Source organism: Microtus pennsylvanicus, chromosome 2, assembly GCF_037038515.1.
Source record: "Microtus pennsylvanicus isolate mMicPen1 chromosome 2, mMicPen1.hap1, whole genome shotgun sequence".
Classification (NCBI taxonomy): Eukaryota; Metazoa; Chordata; class Mammalia; order Rodentia; family Cricetidae; genus Microtus; species Microtus pennsylvanicus.
Window position 1 is genome coordinate 126,609,837 of NC_134580.1, and position 18,067 is coordinate 126,627,903.

Sequence of the window (18,067 nt, forward strand, 5' to 3'; positions counted from 1 at the left end):
TGATAATTTGCTGCAGAGGAAGCCACCCCAAACAGCCAACAGCCAACCCTTCTTCAGACAATGAACTAACAGCCAGCCCTTCTTCAGACAATGAACTCCAAAAGGTAACCCAGCCTGGGCTGCCGCTGGCTCACACTCCCCTACACAGGAGCCTGAAAGACAACCCGTTGTGCATGCTCCCAGGCTAAAAGGGACAGGAGGGAGAGCCCATCAAGGGACCAGCAAATAGTCTTGAGTCAGACACATCATGAATTTATTTTTAAATAATAAATAAACGACAAAGGAAATACAGGAAGGAAAACATTCATAAATTCAACTCACTAAAGTGCTTCCAAAGATAAATTCAAAAGGACCAAGAAATCAGGTCTGACCTTCAGACAGTCCTCAGATATTTAACAGTTGCCTAAACATGGCTCCAGATGATCTCAGAGGAGGGGAGGGGTATGGTTTTCTTTGCTGTTTATGCATCAAATATCCAAGGCCTATCACGTGACACTCAGAACACAAAATTACTGTGAGAACAAGAATGTCTAAGAGCCGGTTACAGGAAAAGTGATACAGCATTCATTCATTCATTCATTCACTATCTGTTTAGAAACTTCTGGTTTGTAAAACAATTGTATTCACACTTGTAATCCCAGCACTGGAGAGGCGGAGGCAGGAAATCATGAAATTGAAGCTAGCCTGGGCTGCACAGCAAGACCCTGTCTGTCTCAACAAAACCAAACCAAATCCAAATATTCTAACTTAGAGTGAAGAGGTAAGACCAGTGCTCTTAATGATTGAACAGTATCTCAAATATTTTCTATATATATATATATCTCAATGGGGTCTTACAGAGTCCAGGTGGACCTCAAACCGAGACGCTCTTGAACATCTGATTTCTTGTGTCCACCTCCTGAGTGCTGGGTTTACAGGTGTGCGCCACCCACATCTGGTTTATGTGACGCTGGGGATTGGCCTCAGGCCTATGTGTGTACTGTCAACTGAGCTACGTCTCACTCCATCCCTAAAACTACCTTTGAATTTCAAACTTTCCTGCTCAAATTCTACAATGGAGAAACAAAATTTTAGACCGAATTGACTGGTTCGAGAGGTTATAAAAAGTGTCCTCCATTCTAGAATTCAATGGGCCGTTCCCTAGATTATCATTTATCCAACATAATGCTGCCTTTCACCCAGGTGTTTCAGGAAGAAAATCAAACTGAAGGTGTTTGTCTTAGACCAGTTTTGTCTCCTAAAAAATTGCTGGTGAGAAATATGCATATATCCAGTTTTGGGGGGAAGGGAGCAATCTGTTGGCCTCATGAGGCTCCCAACTTTGGGGGCTGGAGCACCTGCTCCCCTGGGGCATGGGAACATCCCTGAGCACTGGACCCAGGGGACATTTTCTTTGTCTCCTGTCTAGAAGAGCTGGACAGGTCGATAGCAACATCTTCCAATCTGTCCTCAAGGTTCAGGCTCATGTTGCCTGGGCCCCCTTCAAGTCCATCCTGACCCTTACTGGTGCCTTCCTTGATGTGATCAAAGCCCCAGAGTCCTGCCAACTTGTCTTCACTTTCTGGTTTCTTCATCCCTGTCGACTTTTTATGCATCCCTGGAAAGCAGAAAGGAACAGCAACAACAACAAGTTTTGATTTGTTTTGGGACAGGGTCTGTCTATGTAGTCCTGACTGTCTTGGATCTTGCTTTGCAGACCAGGCTGACCTCAAACTCACAGACATCCGTCTGCCTCTCCATCCCAGGGACTCAGCTCAAAAGCTTGTGTCACCACACCAGGCTCAAAAATATTTTTAAACTCAGCAATTAAGTGCATTCCTTCCTTTTATCACTGTTCCTTCTGTCTTTAAAATTTCCTTTGTCAGTGTCCCTCTAGGGCCTAGGAGAGCCACTGGGGCGTTAACTCCCTGCGCTAAGGCTTAGAACTGTCCACCAGTTGTCACTCTTGCAAAACTGCTTTGTTGGGTGACACGGTGATTTCACGTTTGTTTGGATAACAAAATGACCCTAGATCAGCACTAAACCCAGTGGCTTGTGTGACTGAAGTCCCGTGCCAACAAGTAGCCCTATTTGTGTGATTTCGGAGGACTGGGCTTGGCTCTCCATCCCCGCTTCTCTCTAATCTTTTCGGTCCTTAGGCAAAGTCTAGGCTGTATCTCTGGTTCTCAGCACAGCACATTGCCAGAACACTGTTTGCTGAGCTTTCCCCACCTAAAACCCCTCTACGGTCCACCTAATTAATTTTCTGGTAGTGATTATCTTGGGACCCAAGCCTGCAAACTCTGAACCCAAACAGATCAGGAAGGGGTAAGCGCACCAGAAAGGGCACATTTGTTAAATCAGGACCAGGACCTGGCCTGTTATTTTCCGCAGTGCAAACAGAAAGGCGTGCCCTAGACTCTCCCTGCTGGGCAGGGCCCTATTGCCCTTGCTCTAAACTGTCTAAGTTTCTAAACTTCCCAGCAGTGATGACCTCTTTAACGTTCGTATCAAACACGAGGCAAGTCTCCCTGTCTATTTACATTTGCCAATGGGAATAGCCCAAAAGGACTTTCCCACACTCTGCCTCCACACTCCCAATGAAAATCAGGCTAGGAATTAAAGAGAAATTAAGAGTTCAGACTGGGCCTAAACCTGAGACCTCTCCTGCTTTGCTCTGTAAATCCACAGTGAGGACCCCGCCCACCTCCCTGGTCCGGTTCTCAGCCACGGGCTTACCCAGAAGCCAGGGCGCACAGGAGCCCTGCAGGCTATCCGCAGAGTTGAGCACGGAATCTGGCAGCGGGATGCAATGGCGCACCATGGCCCCATAGAGTCCGTACTCAGCCATCACGCTGCTGCCGCCCCAGCGCTTCTCTCGCTTGCGCCACTTGGCCCTCCGGTTCTGGAACCAGACCTGGTTAGAGGCAGAGGAGGGTCTCAAGGAGAGACCCTATGAAAAGTAATGCCTGGAGGAGCGCGTGCACTCCAGGACTCTGGGTCTACAAAAAGCCGATTCCCCATTCAGGCCTGCAAGCCAGCCAGCGTGGCAACAGCCCTCCAAACCGCAAGGACTCAGTATGGTGGGGATAAGGCAGAAGTCGCTTCCTCTCAAGTTTTCTAAGGCGTCAGGAAGCAAAAATAAGGAATGAAAAGAACCCTTTCCTGCAGTGTGTTTATAAAAGGGCTGCGCACAACAAAGTTTCCTGACTTTCCTATTGAGAAAGTCTACAGACGCAGTGAGTGGTCCCTTTAGACTTTCAGGGTTGATACACTGTGACACCTACTCAGGCTGTATATGGTGATTTCTTTAAAAGCTAAAGAGGCGAGCTAAACATATTTACTAATGTGCCTTCATGCAGTTTCCTAGCTCAATACACAATTGTCTGATTTCCTTAAACATCACTTTTATTAATTTTGTGTGCATGCGTGTAGAAGCTGGTGTGATGCAGCACACACGCGGCTGTCTGAGAGCAATGTGCAAGAATTAGTGCTCTCCTACCAAGTGACTCCCAGGGATCCAACTCAGGTGGAAGTCATTTTGGTGGCAGGTGCCTTAACCAACTAGGCCATCTCGATGGCTCACCATTGTAATGTTTGAGGATAGGTCAAAGATAATGATAGAAGAAAAAAAAAGCGCAAAGGCCAGAGAGAGCCTTTTAGTGCCTTTAACTAAGCCACTCTTAGCTCTCAAGTGAAGAGGACCGTGCAGGGCTGTCCTGAGTAGCTGTGGCTAGTTCATGTGTGGGGGGAATGACACGTTCTCTACCGTGTCTTTAGAAGAGAAAGGGCACCACTAGACACCTGTATTCGGTCTTCAGGGAGCTCTGTCTTCACAGCCAGCATTTCCCGGGCATACACATCCGGGTAGTGAGCCTCACCAAATGCCTTCTCCAGTTCTTCGAGTTGATGGGCAGTGAAAACTGTCCTGTAGAGAGAATTACACATGAAATACGCCAGAAAGAGAAAACCCACTTACCAACCTACCAAATTATGTCTCCAGAACTGTACAGATTTCCCTGTAGCCTTCTGAGTATTACATGTCAACTTTGAAAATAGATGTGTGGTTCTCACTGGCCACCATAGGACTGCTGGTTTCTCTATGCATCCTTAGACGCTGTTCTCAAAGATAGTAGAGTTGTGTCCCTCTGAGGAAAGACAGGCCAGGAAGCCTTGACCCATACCTGTGCCTCCGCTTCTTCCTCTTGCCCTGGGCAGGGGACATCTTCAGATCACTCTTTTCTTCAGACGGACTGTCCCCATCTATTGATACGAGAAGAGAACTCTCTGAGAATTTTAATATTTTGAGCTATGTATTTTGCTATATTTTAAATGTCAAGGTTAATATCACGTGCTAAGAATGTACTTAGTAAGCCAGGAGGTGGTAGCACATGCCTTTAATCCCAGCACTTGGGAGGCAGAGGCAGGTGGGTCTCTATGAGTTCGAGGGCAGCCTGGTTAAAAAAAAAGCAAAACAAGAATGTACTTAGTGATATGCACAAGCAAAGAGAGCAATTCCCACTCCCAGATGCTGTCTGCTTTATTTCTATTATTCCACATAAAATAAAAGGACAAAGGCAGCTGGTATTGCTGCCCCGCCAGGTCACAAAAGGTCAAGTTGCAGTGAAGTTGGGATCTAAATCTCACATTCTGGAAAGCCAATGCTTACTTGGCTACTTACTGTCTTGCTAACCTGAGTCGGCAGGCAGCTGACAGTCCCCCCTGCTCCAGGTGCCTCTCAGTTCCCCTCAGTGTCCATGTGGACATTTCTGAGATTCGGGACATCAGAATCTTTGTCAGAGTTCACCCTGCTTTGGTGTGCCCAGGAAGCTTTTACATGCATGACATACATGTTCTAGTGATGTGCAGATTTCCTTGGAAACAATACCATTCGACTGTTCGGTTCTCTGCCTGTATTCAACACAGCAAAAGCTCTCAGGGTAAGGAAAGCTAGAAGCCAAACTATTACCAGGCTCATCATTCAAAAGTAGAATTGCCCCCCAAATATTTTTTAAATGAGTAAAGTCAAAAGCAATGAAAGATTGTCAGTTTTGTTTCTGTATCCATGACATCACCACAAAACGGCATCCTTGGATTGTAATATTCTGTGCTGTGCTGTGGAGTGTCCGGAAGTCACTGGGTACCTGGGGTGAGGAAATGCACGCGAAGTGGCTACTAAGACTTGCGGCAGATAGAAAACACTTTGTCAGTCTGGGAAACTTAATATCCCCCAAAGCATACTTGTCGTATATTGATTACACGGAAATGATAACATTTGCATATATTGGATTGACAATCTAGTATTTAAATACACTTCAACTGTGTCTTTTTGCTTTTTTAAGGGGACAAAATTTCCCACCGGTCACATGATGCTGTTTCTGCATGAAATGCCCATTCGGGATAAAATTTACTTGCATTTTTTACCTTTCCTTTTATTAATATTTGGAGAAGTCACTCTGTGAAGATAGCCTTTGGATCTTAACGACACAACAAATGAGGGGCTCCTTTCATACTAGAGAGGCGAGGAGTATGCAATGGACCGTTTGCTGCTGAGAGCCCCAGAGAGCAGTCTTTGCTCACCACACTCCACTCTGCCTACCCAGCCGGGCGCTGCTCTGCAGGAGTTTTGCTAGGTCCGCGGTCGATTTTTCCGCGTTATTCTCTCACCCTCCCCGTCACATCTCCAGCCTCCCAGTTTCTTGCCCGGTGGAAGAATGTCTTAGGTTCCTTCTCTTGCCCCACAATCCAAGACTTTTTTTTTCCTGAGAAAAATAGGTAAACTCCGAACAAAACATGAGTGGAAAAAAAATGAGGGGAAGAGAGAGAATGGTTGGAGACCCGGAACTCCCTTCTCAGCACCCGGAGAGGCCAAGAGTTCCCGGGGACACCCAGCCCTCTTCAACTACGGATCAGTTCGGTCGATTCTGCCTTAAGGGTAGACAAACAGACCCTGGTCTTCCTAACCACGAGCCTCTCAAAGACGCGTGCTAAACGATGAGAGAAAGGAGCCTGCGGGTCTGGATTACACAGGATCCATCGGAACCCACGGTGACTGTCCCCACTGCCTGCGGGGGGGGGGGGGGGGAGGGAAGCTTGGGAGGAAAGGCTGGGGTTTGGAGACCAGCAATGGCAGGAGGTACAGCGGATCCCCTTGTCAGGACTGGGTTCTCTTTGGGATTCCAATCTCTCGAGATCTAAGGTATCTCGAAGGGAGACCAAGCATTACACAGGTGCTTCTGAATTGGGGTCGGAAAGCGTTGCCTAAAATTACCCGACGTGGAGACGCTCTCGCTACGCTGCTGGCGGCCAAGCGCAGGCGACGGGCTCACGGAGCTCTGGGCGACAGCAGGCTCGGGACCCGCGGGTGGGAGAAGCCTCAGATCAGCGAGGAGCAGACAGCGCGCACGAGCAGCGGCCGAGGAGGGGGATTGCGCCCCGAAGCCACAGAAGAGACTCAGCCCCAGCGGGAGAGCCCCACGGGCAGGGCAGGAACCACAGAGTCCTGGCCCGTATCCCGCGGGCTCTGCTGCAGTTTCACAGCTGGATCCTAACTCGGGCCCCACCGGAGTAGGCAAGTCCGCTTCCAAACCCAGCAAGTCGTTGATGGCGAAGCTTCGAAGGCGAGAGCCGGTGCGAGGACAGCCTGGCGCTAGGGCTCTATTCTTAGAGCGCCCATCCGAAAGCCCGTCCCGTCCAGTCATGCTTCTCGGCTCTTTAGGCCAGGCGCCAGGCGAGGGGAGTTGAGTCCCTCCCGGTCACCTGTGCAAAAGAGGCTAGCTCAGGCGAAGGCTTTTATGCTGGGTAGGCTGTCCCTGAGACCTAGACGACCCAGAAGGCACCAATCAGCAGGGAGCAGACTCATCCAGGCTCCCACCAGCGAGGTGCAGACGCTACCAGCTCCCTTCCCCTGAGTTGTTGGCCTCCCAACTGAGGTCCTCCTAGTCACCTCATTTCTCTCTCCAGCAGTCCCTTACCCACCCCACCCCCATGCTCTGGAAGGAAAGGAAAAGTGAGCAAGCAACGAGGAGTGTGTTGCCTGCCCACTCCATGAAAACCACAAGTTCCACATCCACCCTGATGAGCTAGCTCCCTTCTGGACACTCCTGGCCTTCTGAAACCTTCTCGCATGCCCAACCGCCCTCCCTATAAGGCCTTGGGCGGGTTCCCAACCACATCCCCCTCACTACCAAACCACGCAGACCCGCAGGTTCAACTCCAGCGCTCAGCCTGAAAACCCCTGCAGGAAAGAAACTGACATTTTGTATCTAACTCAAGGCCCGCAACTCTCCCTCCAACCAAACCCTTCCCTCGCTAGATCCCCAAGGGCTGGAGAGGAGAATGCAACAAATTCGCAAATTCATAGCAACTACGAAAAGAGGAGAGAGGAGGAGAGGCAGATGTGGAATAGGAGGGCTAAAACCGTGGGCAGATTAACAAAAATACGCGCTACCCAGTAAAATGTTAATTTCTCATAAGCAATGGATATTGTTTTAGTGTACCGGTATTTGATTCAGCAATCCTAAACAGGTGGGGAGCGTGAGGTAAACAGGTCAACTGCTGGGACTCCTCACTGAGACTAACAAATGGCTGTCAGGTTTTATGATTATCCAAAGACAATCTGATTGGCAAGTAGGAATTCCATATTTGTTGAAATTAGAGCTAATTAAAACACGTGAGCCAGTCACTCCTGGCTCAGCCTCCAGCCCAGACCCCCATCCTCTCTTGGGGTCCTGCTGTCAGGCGCTTCTCAAAATCTCCTGATTTCCAAACAGTTTGAGGCCACCAAGACAGCGAGCCACAACTTTTGGAGACCTGCGGGGCGCGGCGCGGCGCGGCTTCCTCCCCCTCCCCGAGGAACCGGGCCAGAGCCCAACCCAGCACGTCTCCCGTGCTGTCTTCGCGGTGTGAGGGGCGCCACCACTAAGCCAGAGGATTAAACAAGGGGCTCTAAGAAAGACAATAACAAGAGGCTGCGCATTAACTTTCCATTATTAAAGGAAGACCCAAATCTCCCTTCCAAGCTGTTCTGCTGGATTAGCAAACCGGTAACTTTCCTTCAGAATAATTGTCCTGAGTTGCTCGTGGGCGGGTAGGGGTGTGGGGTGGCGGGTCTTTTCAGTTCTGCCAGGAATGTTGCCCAAAATTCACCTTTGAATTTAGGGGAAGACATCAGAGATACAGAGCCCTGCGTGGTCCTTTGTAAATTCGGATTGGGGCTCGCAGTTAAGATACCCAGTGGTCTGCAGCTGGGGTAGGTGATTCAGAAATGGTCACCTGCAAATAGAAGAGGCTCCAGCGACCTTGCCTCGGGTCTATAGCTAAGGTTCAGATCTCTGGCTGCCAAGATGACAGACTCCCCACACCGAGTGGATGCCAGAGATACAAAGAAACCAAAAGTTTGGGGATGGGAGGAATGTCTGGCCTCAGCCACCCGGAACAGCCCAGAGCACATCTGATTCTAAACCCCTGAGCAAGATCTTACCTAATAAACCCACTTTGCAGATGAGAGGTTACTCATATAAATCAAATGGTCTCATGGAACATGGGAAGAGAAATGGGGAAAATGAGGCAGAGCCCGACTGAGGAAGGCTTAAGGGTCCCGTTATTCCTGGACAGGGACACCCCAATGCTGCCTGTTTCCCAATTGGCAGGGACTCTGGTAGGAGAGCTGGATCTCTGGGCACTTTACTGGCAAGGGAAAGTGATAACAAGGAATCCTTTCATGGGGCCTTCGAGATGGCTCAGAGGATAAAGGTGTTTGACTCCATGCCAGACTACCCAAGGAGTCCAGAATCACAGTAGCGGAGGGAGAGAAGCCACTCTCTCAAACTGTCCTCTGACTTTAGCACACATGACCCCCTCCAACACACAAAATAAGAAAAGAATTTAGTTTTCATGGTTGCCTTCCTGCTAAGGAACCTGTGTCACTACACCCCCATGGCTGCAGCCGTCCAATAGCTGGTGACATAGGATGGAGACTCGGGAGCAAGAGAGGAGGAAGTGCTTTACCCAAATGACCTTCAAAGTGGAGGAAATCACTTCTAGTAACTTAAGGGACCGGGCACAGGAGGTGGCTCTGTCTACCCACTCTGTATGTCCACCCTATCTCCAGGCAGATAAAGACATGGGCAGGAAGGTCTGCACCTCATCTTGAATCTCTGGCAGCCTGGTGTGGCCTCCTCTTGGCCTCCTCTCACCATGCGCAAATCTAGGGCCAGTGTCTGCTTCCCCTGCCACCCTCTTTGGAACCCTAAATGCGTTAAGGAGTCCAGATCTGCCTTCATCAGCCAGGATTATTTAGAATTTAACTAATCAAAGTTTTTCCTTCCACTATTTTCAGGGAATGTTTCCAGACCCTCTCTGATGCCAGCCACAAATGTGCCCGTCCATTGCTTCTCCTGTTTGCCCAGTTTAGATGTGTTGCAACCTTTCACGGAACCAGACTAGGTCTTGTTTGATTGGGGCTGGTCCACAGACACGGCTTTCCATCTTTTCAGAACTGCTGCTGGCCTGGCTAGCTGTACAAAATCTTCAGATGTAACAGGAGTGGGATAGAGCATGAGATGCTATCGTAGTTCCTTCTCTGCCCCTTCTTAGATGCTGTTAGAGCCCAGTATATTGGCTCCTGCCTGTGATTCCAGCATATGGGATGCTGAGCCGGGAAAACCACAACTCGCTGGAGACCCGGAGGCCACCTGGGCTACAGAGTAGAAATCTGTCTCAAAAACAAAACCAAACAAACAAAAAAGTTGTAGAAGAGCTACTTTTCCTGTTCCTGTCCCTTTCTGTGGTTGGTTTGCCCACCCTCCTTAGTCTCCCAGTCCCATGCCTTAGCTTCTTATCTTTTTCAGGGGATTCTCTTGGCTCTGAGTCTACCTTACTAGCTAGCCACACGTGCAAAGAATTAAGTCTACGTTCTGAAAAGCCCTGGTTCACAGGACAACAGAAGTGGATGGTACACACTCTGTTCTACCACAGACATGTGCAGTGCGCTCTACTCTGTCTCTGCAGGGTCCTGGTAGGACTGTCCCCAAGGTCCTAGTAGGGTTACAGTTTGGTTCCCAACCCCCATGTCACATGGATCACAACCTCCTATGACTTCAGCACCAGGGTGTCCAGTGCTTTTGGCCTCTTCAGCCCCAGCATTTATGTGCACAAACCCAACCCCCCCCCCACACACACACACCTAGGGTGGAGGAGGATTTTTAAAAATAAATCTTTTGAAAAACATAACAGATTTGGAGATTTGGGGTGTCAGTTGGTAAAGTGACTACCACACAAACAGGAGGACCTGAGTTCAAATCCTCAGTACCCATGTAAAAAGCCAGGAACAGAGGAACATGTTTGTAATTCCAGCACTGGGAAAGTAGAAGCAAGCAGGTCCCTGGAGCCTAATGTAGCCAGCCTAGCCTGCTTGGTAAACTCCAAGCCAGTGAATGATCTTGTCTCAAATAATATTCTTTAAAGTGCCTGAAAAACAGCAAGAATGCGCACACATAAACACAGAGAGAAGATTACATGGGACAGTTCCAAGATAGTCCGTATTCTGGATTGTAAGACATGGTTCAGCAAATTGAAAAGAATAGAAACCATACAAAGGACCAGCTATACCCCTCCTGGGCATATACATCCAAAGGATTCTATATTTGCAGAGATCCTTGCTCACCTATGTTCGTGGCTATTCACAACAACTATGATAATGAAACCATGAGGCATTTACATAATAGAATGCTATTCATCTGTAAAGAAAAATAGAGATTGTAAAATTTGCAGGTAAATGGATGGAACATAGTGAGGTAGTTCAGACCCAGAAAGATAAATGTCACGTGTTTTCTCTCATCTGTAAATTGAAATTTTTAATTTTTTAGATTTGTGTATTTAAACTGGAGTACCTGAAGAAGCCAAGAAACCAAAGGGGTCCACAGTGGGGTGGATAAGGAAAGGGGCATAGTAGAAGCAGATTGGAGAAGGAGAAAGGGAATAATTGGGGAATTTGAGGGTAGAGCAAAATCAGAAGTGTGGGTAAATTAGCATTAAAAGTGTTTGGAAAATCTGTATAGACTATGCAGTCTATGAACAACACAATAAGAGGACAAGCTACAGACTTGGAGGCAATAATTTACAAAACACAGATCTGTTTAAAAAAATTGTATCTGATATATACAAAGAACATTTAAAGGCAGTTTGTCCATTTATTTCAAAACTACACATGATCTTATCATATGATGTGGCAATCGTATTTTTTAGCATTTACTCAGTTGCATTGGTGAGCATGCTCTCACAATATGAATATTCATAGCAGGGTGTTTTTTATATAATAATCCAGTGTTGGAAGCAGTCAACCTGGTCCACCCATTGAGAAATATACAAACTATATTACAAACAGGCAGTGAAATATTGTTCTATTATCAAAACAATGAAAAGAGCCAGGCAAAGCTGGACAGTGGTGGTGCACACTTTAATCCCAGCACTTGGGAGGCAGAGGCAGATGGATCTCTGTGAGTTTGATATCAGCCTGATCTATAAGAGCTAGTTCCAGGACAAACTCCAAAGCTACAGAGAAACTCTATCTTGAAAAACCAAAAAATAAAAAATAAATGGGGCTGAAGAGATGGCTCAGAGATTAAGAACACTGGCTTCTCTTCCAAAGGATCTGAGTTTAATTCCCAGCAACCACATGGTCACTCACAACCATCTGTAATGAGTTCTGGTGCCCTCTTCTGGTCTGTAAGCGCGAATGCAGGCAGAACACTGCATACATAATAAATAAATAAATAAATAAATAAATAAATAAATAAATAAATAAATCTATCTATCTTTGGGGGGGAAAGGCATAGTGGGCCATGCCTTCAATCCCAGCACTTGGGAGGCATAGCCAGGTGAATCGATATGAATTCAAGATCATTCTGGTCTACAAAATGAGTTCCAAGCAGGACTACACAGAGAAACCCTGTCTCAAAAACAAAAACAAACAAACAACAAATCAAGACCATCTGATTTACATACATAAATTCTAGGACAGCCAGAGCTACATAGAGAGACCCTGAAAAAAAAAGGAAATGAAAATGAAAAGACAGGGAGAAATCTTAAATGCCATTACTCAGTAAAGGAAACCAATCCGAGAAAGCTACATACTGTGTGATTTCACATTTGACATTCCAGAAGAGGCAAAGCTACAGTTGCCAGGGGATCAGTAGGAGGCAGAGATGAACAGGCGACATATGGAGGAGGCTCTTCCCGTGCAGTGAAACTGTTGTGTGTCGTGGGGAAGCAACAACTAAGTGACCGAGTGCGGCTGTCCAGTCTCAGGCTCCATAATTCAACAACCTCCCCACAGTGTGGTCTTGATCAATACAAAAATCATGAAAGATTTTAATGACAGGAGGTCTCAGTGTGTATATGGGAACTCTCTGTACTTTCTGTTCACATTCTTAAAATAAAAGGACAAAATGTAGTTCCCAAAGCTGGCAAGGAACAAAAAGAAGAGCCTGCTCTCAGTTCCTCTCACCACCCTGGTTTTCACCTTCATTCTGGGTCCTGGAAATTCCCTTTAGATGTCGCAAGACAAATGGTGACTTTAAAAAAGCATATTTATCCAGCGTTTCTAGGGGCGATTCTGTTTAATCCATTCACAATTACCTTAAAAATGGAAAACAAGGCACTGGGAATGGTTTACACAGAACTTGTCTTGCATGCATGAGGTCCCCAGTTCTATGTCCAGCACCGTGTAAATCAGGCATGGTAGCACACACTGTAATCTCAGCGATCCGGGGATGCAGACGAGGGGATCAGAAGCGCACGGTCATTCTTGGCTACAGCGTTTGAAACAAGCCTGTGTTGCATGAGACCTTGTCTCAAAAACAAAAACAACCAAAAAGGAGCAAAACAAATGATTTCATACACATAACTTGTCAAGGAGTCTCTGTCTGGAAATGTCAGGGCCAACGGGAACTAACGGAAGCAGAAGGGAATTAGCCCGTGGGATGGGACGGCAAATGTGACACATGGAACAACGGGATACAGCCAGGCCTGCAGAAGCTGTGTTGAGACCCTTCTCCCTCCCGCTCTATCTCTGAGTATTCTGATTCTTCTTCACCGTAGAGCACACTCCATGCCCAGCCACCCTTGCCTCTGGAGTGAGGAAGCATTTGATTAAAGTCATGCTGTGTACTGCAAGCACTGAGTGCATTGTATCTGCTCGTCTCTTCGGGGGATCCTGTTTGCCCTAGGATGTGACAAAATTGTTCTGGAGGAAGCTGATGGGTTCGTTCAGAACCATGCAGATGTCAGACCCATCTTCAGCATGACAACCAGAGCACAGTAAATGCCTGGAACAGAAGGAAGGGTGGGTGCTCTGCCTGCGAAAGCAGAGGCTCTGGGGCTAGTCCACGTGGAGAGGCTAAAGCAGCCTGACTGGGCCAGTCCTGTCCTGATCATCTCTGTCCTGGCTTTCTCCCGAGACGCAGGATGGGACGTCATGATGTGTTGGGAGACTAGAGAGTTTAGGAGTATTGGGGCTGGTGGACACTGACTAAGGCTTGAGAGACTGAAGAACAGGTGAGGGGCCAAAAGAGACATCTCCTCTGTCTTTCCCACATGTGCTGCTGGCCTGAGAGCCTCTGACCTGTGAGTGACATTGCATTGCTTGTGTGTCCTAGGCTAGGAAAGCACCCAGAGGACGCCATGGGAATGGGGCTCAGACTCTGGAGATAGGGGAGCACTGGCTCTATGAACTATCTGCTGCTTCTCCGTAAGTGTCTTATCAGGTCTAAAATCAAACATTTCCTCTGAGGGGCCTGGAAGTTGCTGGTATTCACTCTGTCACCTCAGCATGTGCCCGAGAAGGTTCCGGGAAAGGGAATGGGGCAGGGGATGTGGGAGAGACAGGGACTAAAGAAAAACATCACTTGGTTTCCTGCTCTGGTGGCGGGAAAATATAGTCTCTGCTGCGCCCTATAAATTCTTGCTCATCCCCTACTGGTGGCTGGAGGGGGTGCAGGCACTGCTTTCTCTGTAAGCTCAGTGGGAAAGAGCTAAGGGGACCCTGGGTCTGCACCAGGAGGCAGAGTCCCCAGGGGGACAGAGGTGAGGTGGGAGGAAAGGCTCTTGCTAGTAGGCTGCAACAGGAATAAGGAAAAGTCTGGAGAGACTGAAATAAAAGAGCTAGGGGGACCTAACTCCTTGACATAGACGGTTAGAGTCAGGTCCACGTGTGCAGGTAAATGCTGCGCACCGCTAGCCTGACAGCTGTTGGTCTCCTGAACTCTTTCTTTTTATTTTTCATGTGTGAGCTATTAAGATCTGATATCAATGAAGTAAATGGGCCTGGACATAGCTTCTCTCAGACAACTTCACTTAAATAGCTGTGTCTTTGTGTACATGTGTGTTCGTGTGAACCTATATGACTTAGATGGACCTTCTCTAACGCATATCTAAGACCTGCTAGAGATACTGAACTGTTTAAGGAATGAAACCATGGAAAATGAAGCAAAATTTGAAAAATATGCATTTTAGAAATGCTCCTGGCAGTTCTGAACAAAGCCTATCCAATCTATTCCTGGTTTTATGTGTCATCTTGCAATGCTTGGTTCATCCTGCTGGATGAACAGGGAGGCAGATAACCATGAACGCGTACATACAAGGACTGACCGGCCAGTGACGTATATGGCGCATTTATCTCAGCCTCTCCACAGATAAGCGAGAGAGCTAATCCTGCTAAATGAAGCCGTTTTCCTCAGAGAATTGGTCCCTACACTATACCTTAGGAAGATATTAATCCTGCACGTGGATTCAACGTATGCTCCGCTGGTGGGAGTGAAACGCTGATCCTGGCTCACACTGTGATGCTAATGGCTTCTGCTAAGAGCACCAACTGTGGAACATCCCGCCACTCCTGCCCCGGTGTGACAGAGCCAAAAAAGTCACTACAATTGTACAGCACTCCAGATGATTTTATTTTTATCATTAGTAGTAGTGCTAGAATATTGGACCAAAAGCCTCAGACATGCTAAGCGATGCTCCAGAACTGACCTCCCTTCCCAGAGCCCCTACCTCATTCCAAATCTGTTCTATACATTTCCAGTATTCTTTCCACAAAAGTCAGTGACAGCCTTTCTCTCTTCAGGAAAAAATGGTTGCTTATGAATGTGTGAGGCAGAGGGCAGGGGATTCAGCTAAAGTGGAAGAATGTGTGCCTAACTCACTCAGGGTCCTGTCCCTAAAACACCAAAAAAAGAACAGAACAATAGATAAACTGGAAACTTACACCTACTACGCATGCTCTCCTCGGCTTGTTCAGCTGCTTGTTCTCCCAAGTATCTTGGTCATAGCTACACAAAGGAAATGCGCTTAGATTTTCCTTCTGGCGGGCTGAGAGATGGCTCAGTAGTTAAGAGCACATCCTGTTCTTCCAAAGGATCCTGAGCTCAGTTTCCAGCACTCAAATTGGACAGTCACAACAACCTGTAATTCCAACTTCAAGGAATCTGACAGCTTCCTCCGGCCTCCATAGGTACCTGCATACATACAGCATATCCACAGAGAGACATATTACAGACTTACATAAATAAATACCACATCTGCAGAATTTCCTCGTGACCTATGGACCTTCAGATGCTCAGGGGGAGACTAAGCTCTGGAGCAACCCCCTTCTGATGCCTTCCAGATGCTACTGAAGGATGGGCATCCCACTAAAGTCTCCTTTTTAAGAAAAAACGCAGGAGCTAGATACAGAGAAGAGCAGGAAGGACAAGGGCACCCAGGGCCATTTGGCCAGGACTAGAGCTTTGCCAGGCCTTCCTTTATTCACTTTTAAAAATGATTTACTTTTATCGATCTATGCATGAATGTGTGTATGATGCCCGTGGAGACCGGAAGAGAATATTTGCTGCATCTGGAGTCACAGGCACCTGTGAGCTGCCTTATGAAGTGCTGGGAACTGAACCCAGGTGTCCCGCAAGAGCAGCGTATACTCTTAGCCACCTGGCCATCTCCACAGTCTCCCGTGTCACGCTCGTCAAGAGCACCAGAGCTCTGAAGCAAGTCTCTCCTGGCTGGTGGTCCTGGGGCCGATTTAGGATCTGGCTTAAGTTTTCTGCTGTTCATTTTGTTTTTCACTTAGCAGCTTTGTGTTAATAGAAAGTCCACTCACTGAAGGATTTGCCCGGGATTTCTGTAATAAACTGGAAGGATTTGCAGCAAACGCTGAAAGAGCCCTCTGCAGGAGTGGTTTTTTTCCCTGAGCGATTATGAAGCCTGGAACATATTGTCATCCCAGGGCTGCAGGCATAGCTTTCTTACTGAAAGGCAGTGACAGATGTCCCCTGTTAATGTCCAGTGATTAAATGTCACTCTCAGCCCCTCCCTGTCTACACAACCTGTCTCTTGCCTTCTGCAGTCATGGTGGTACTGTTACCCACAAACCTCCCATTTCCTGCAAATCATGGGCCTTCTCCAGACAGGAGCTTTGTGTCCATAGCAGCCATGCCTTGCTTTTTCCTAGCCTCATTCTAGATGACACCTAAGGACAACGAGACCTGTGTTGCCAACTGGACATTACAATCTGCATGAACACAGCCTATGGAGAGGGCTACACTAGCAAGAAATGCAAGGGAAGAAAGGGCCATGAGATGTTAAAGATGCTGGCTTTATGGTCCCCTCTGGGATTTATCCCAAAAAAAGAGTTAAACAAAAGTTCGTACTTCGATGGTGGTTCGTTACCATAACAGAAAGAAAGTGGGAACGCCTCCAAAGCCCTCAAACGTTGATCCAGTCACAGAGCTGGATAAGATGTGGCCATTTGGTGAGCACTCACTTAAATGTGATCACCTGACCCACGGTGTTTGCTCTCATTACTCTCATTAAAATTAAAAAGAGAAATGCAATATAAAATAAAATAAATTTCAAAAGCAGAGGAAATGGAAGAGGAGAGAAAAATCAGCCAAAACAATGCTGCCCACAGAAATGCAAAGAGGGTCAGAAGAAAGCATCAAATGCCTTAGAGCTGAAGTTATGCATGGCTGTGAGCCAGCATGGAGAAGCTGGGAACTGAACCCAGGCCTCTGCAAGGCGAACCAGGCTGTCCACCACTGCGCCATCTCTCCAGCCCCTTAAACCGAACTCTTGAAAGATGAAGACAGAAAAACCTTAAAATCAGCATGTGAAAAGAGGTTGCTCAAGGGATCTTCAGTAAGATGAGGCTTCCCATCAGAAACTTTGAAAGTGAAAAAAAAAAAGATGAGTTGGGTGTTTAGAGTCTGAAAAGAATACTGCCAACTGAGACTCTTACAGCTGACAGAGCTGCTCTCCTTTGGAAGCACAGGAGAGATGAAAACGTCTCTAGACAGACCAAAGCTGAGGCAATTAATTAGTGCTAGATCTGGCCTGCACCGAAAGCCCTCAGAGTACCGCAGGGCACGGTGGAAAGACGCAGGGCAATAACCCAACCTCATATGAAGGAACAGGAGTTTCAATAAAGGTCGATACTATTACCCTAATAACAGCTTGTAATGCTACTCTGTTCTATATGATTTAAGAAACTATCGTGTATTTTGTTTTTAGATAGATGGACTCCAAACTCACAATCATGTCTCAGACGCCGCAGTGCTGGGATTACAAGCATGTGCCACCACCTCCAGCTTGAGACAGATAGATAACTTTTTAAATTATTGACCTGAAAGATACTATCATTAGAACTTAGTTTCTAGCTCCACGTTGCTCCTATTACATAATTTAAGAGAAAAATCCATCTAAAGTAATGTTCATCTGGGGCTGGAGAGATGGCTCAGCAGTTAAGAGCACTGGCCGCTCTTCCAGAGGTTCTTAGTTCAATTCCCAGCAACCACATGGTAGCCCACAACCATCTGTAATGAGATCTGGTGCCCTCTTCTGGCCTGCAGGCATACATGCAGGCAGAACACTATATACATAAAAAATAAATAAATAAATCTTTTTTTTAAAAAAGAAATGTTCATCTAAAGGAACAATATATAATGAAAACCAACTTTTTGTGGTATCAACAACTGAAGACAAGGGGAACATGCCTGGAAAAGGAACATCTTTGTACTGCTGCTCTGCCCGCCTTTCCGAG

At 47.1% G+C, this 18,067-nt stretch overlaps 1 protein-coding gene across 1 annotated transcript; it reads right to left on the bottom strand.

Moving 5' to 3' along the window:
• Positions 1-276: 276 nt before the first annotated feature.
• Vsx1 (visual system homeobox 1) lies at positions 277-6,875 on the bottom strand. Its single transcript, XM_075962419.1, has 5 exons — positions 6,251-6,875; positions 4,164-4,242; positions 3,784-3,907; positions 2,719-2,896; positions 277-1,597 (listed from the first exon to the last, which is right to left on the bottom strand). Exons 1-5 carry the CDS (start codon positions 6,678-6,680, stop codon positions 1,305-1,307), a joined length of 1,104 nt encoding a protein of 367 aa, XP_075818534.1. The 5' UTR covers positions 6,681-6,875; the 3' UTR covers positions 277-1,304.
• Positions 6,876-18,067: the final 11,192 nt, after the last annotated feature.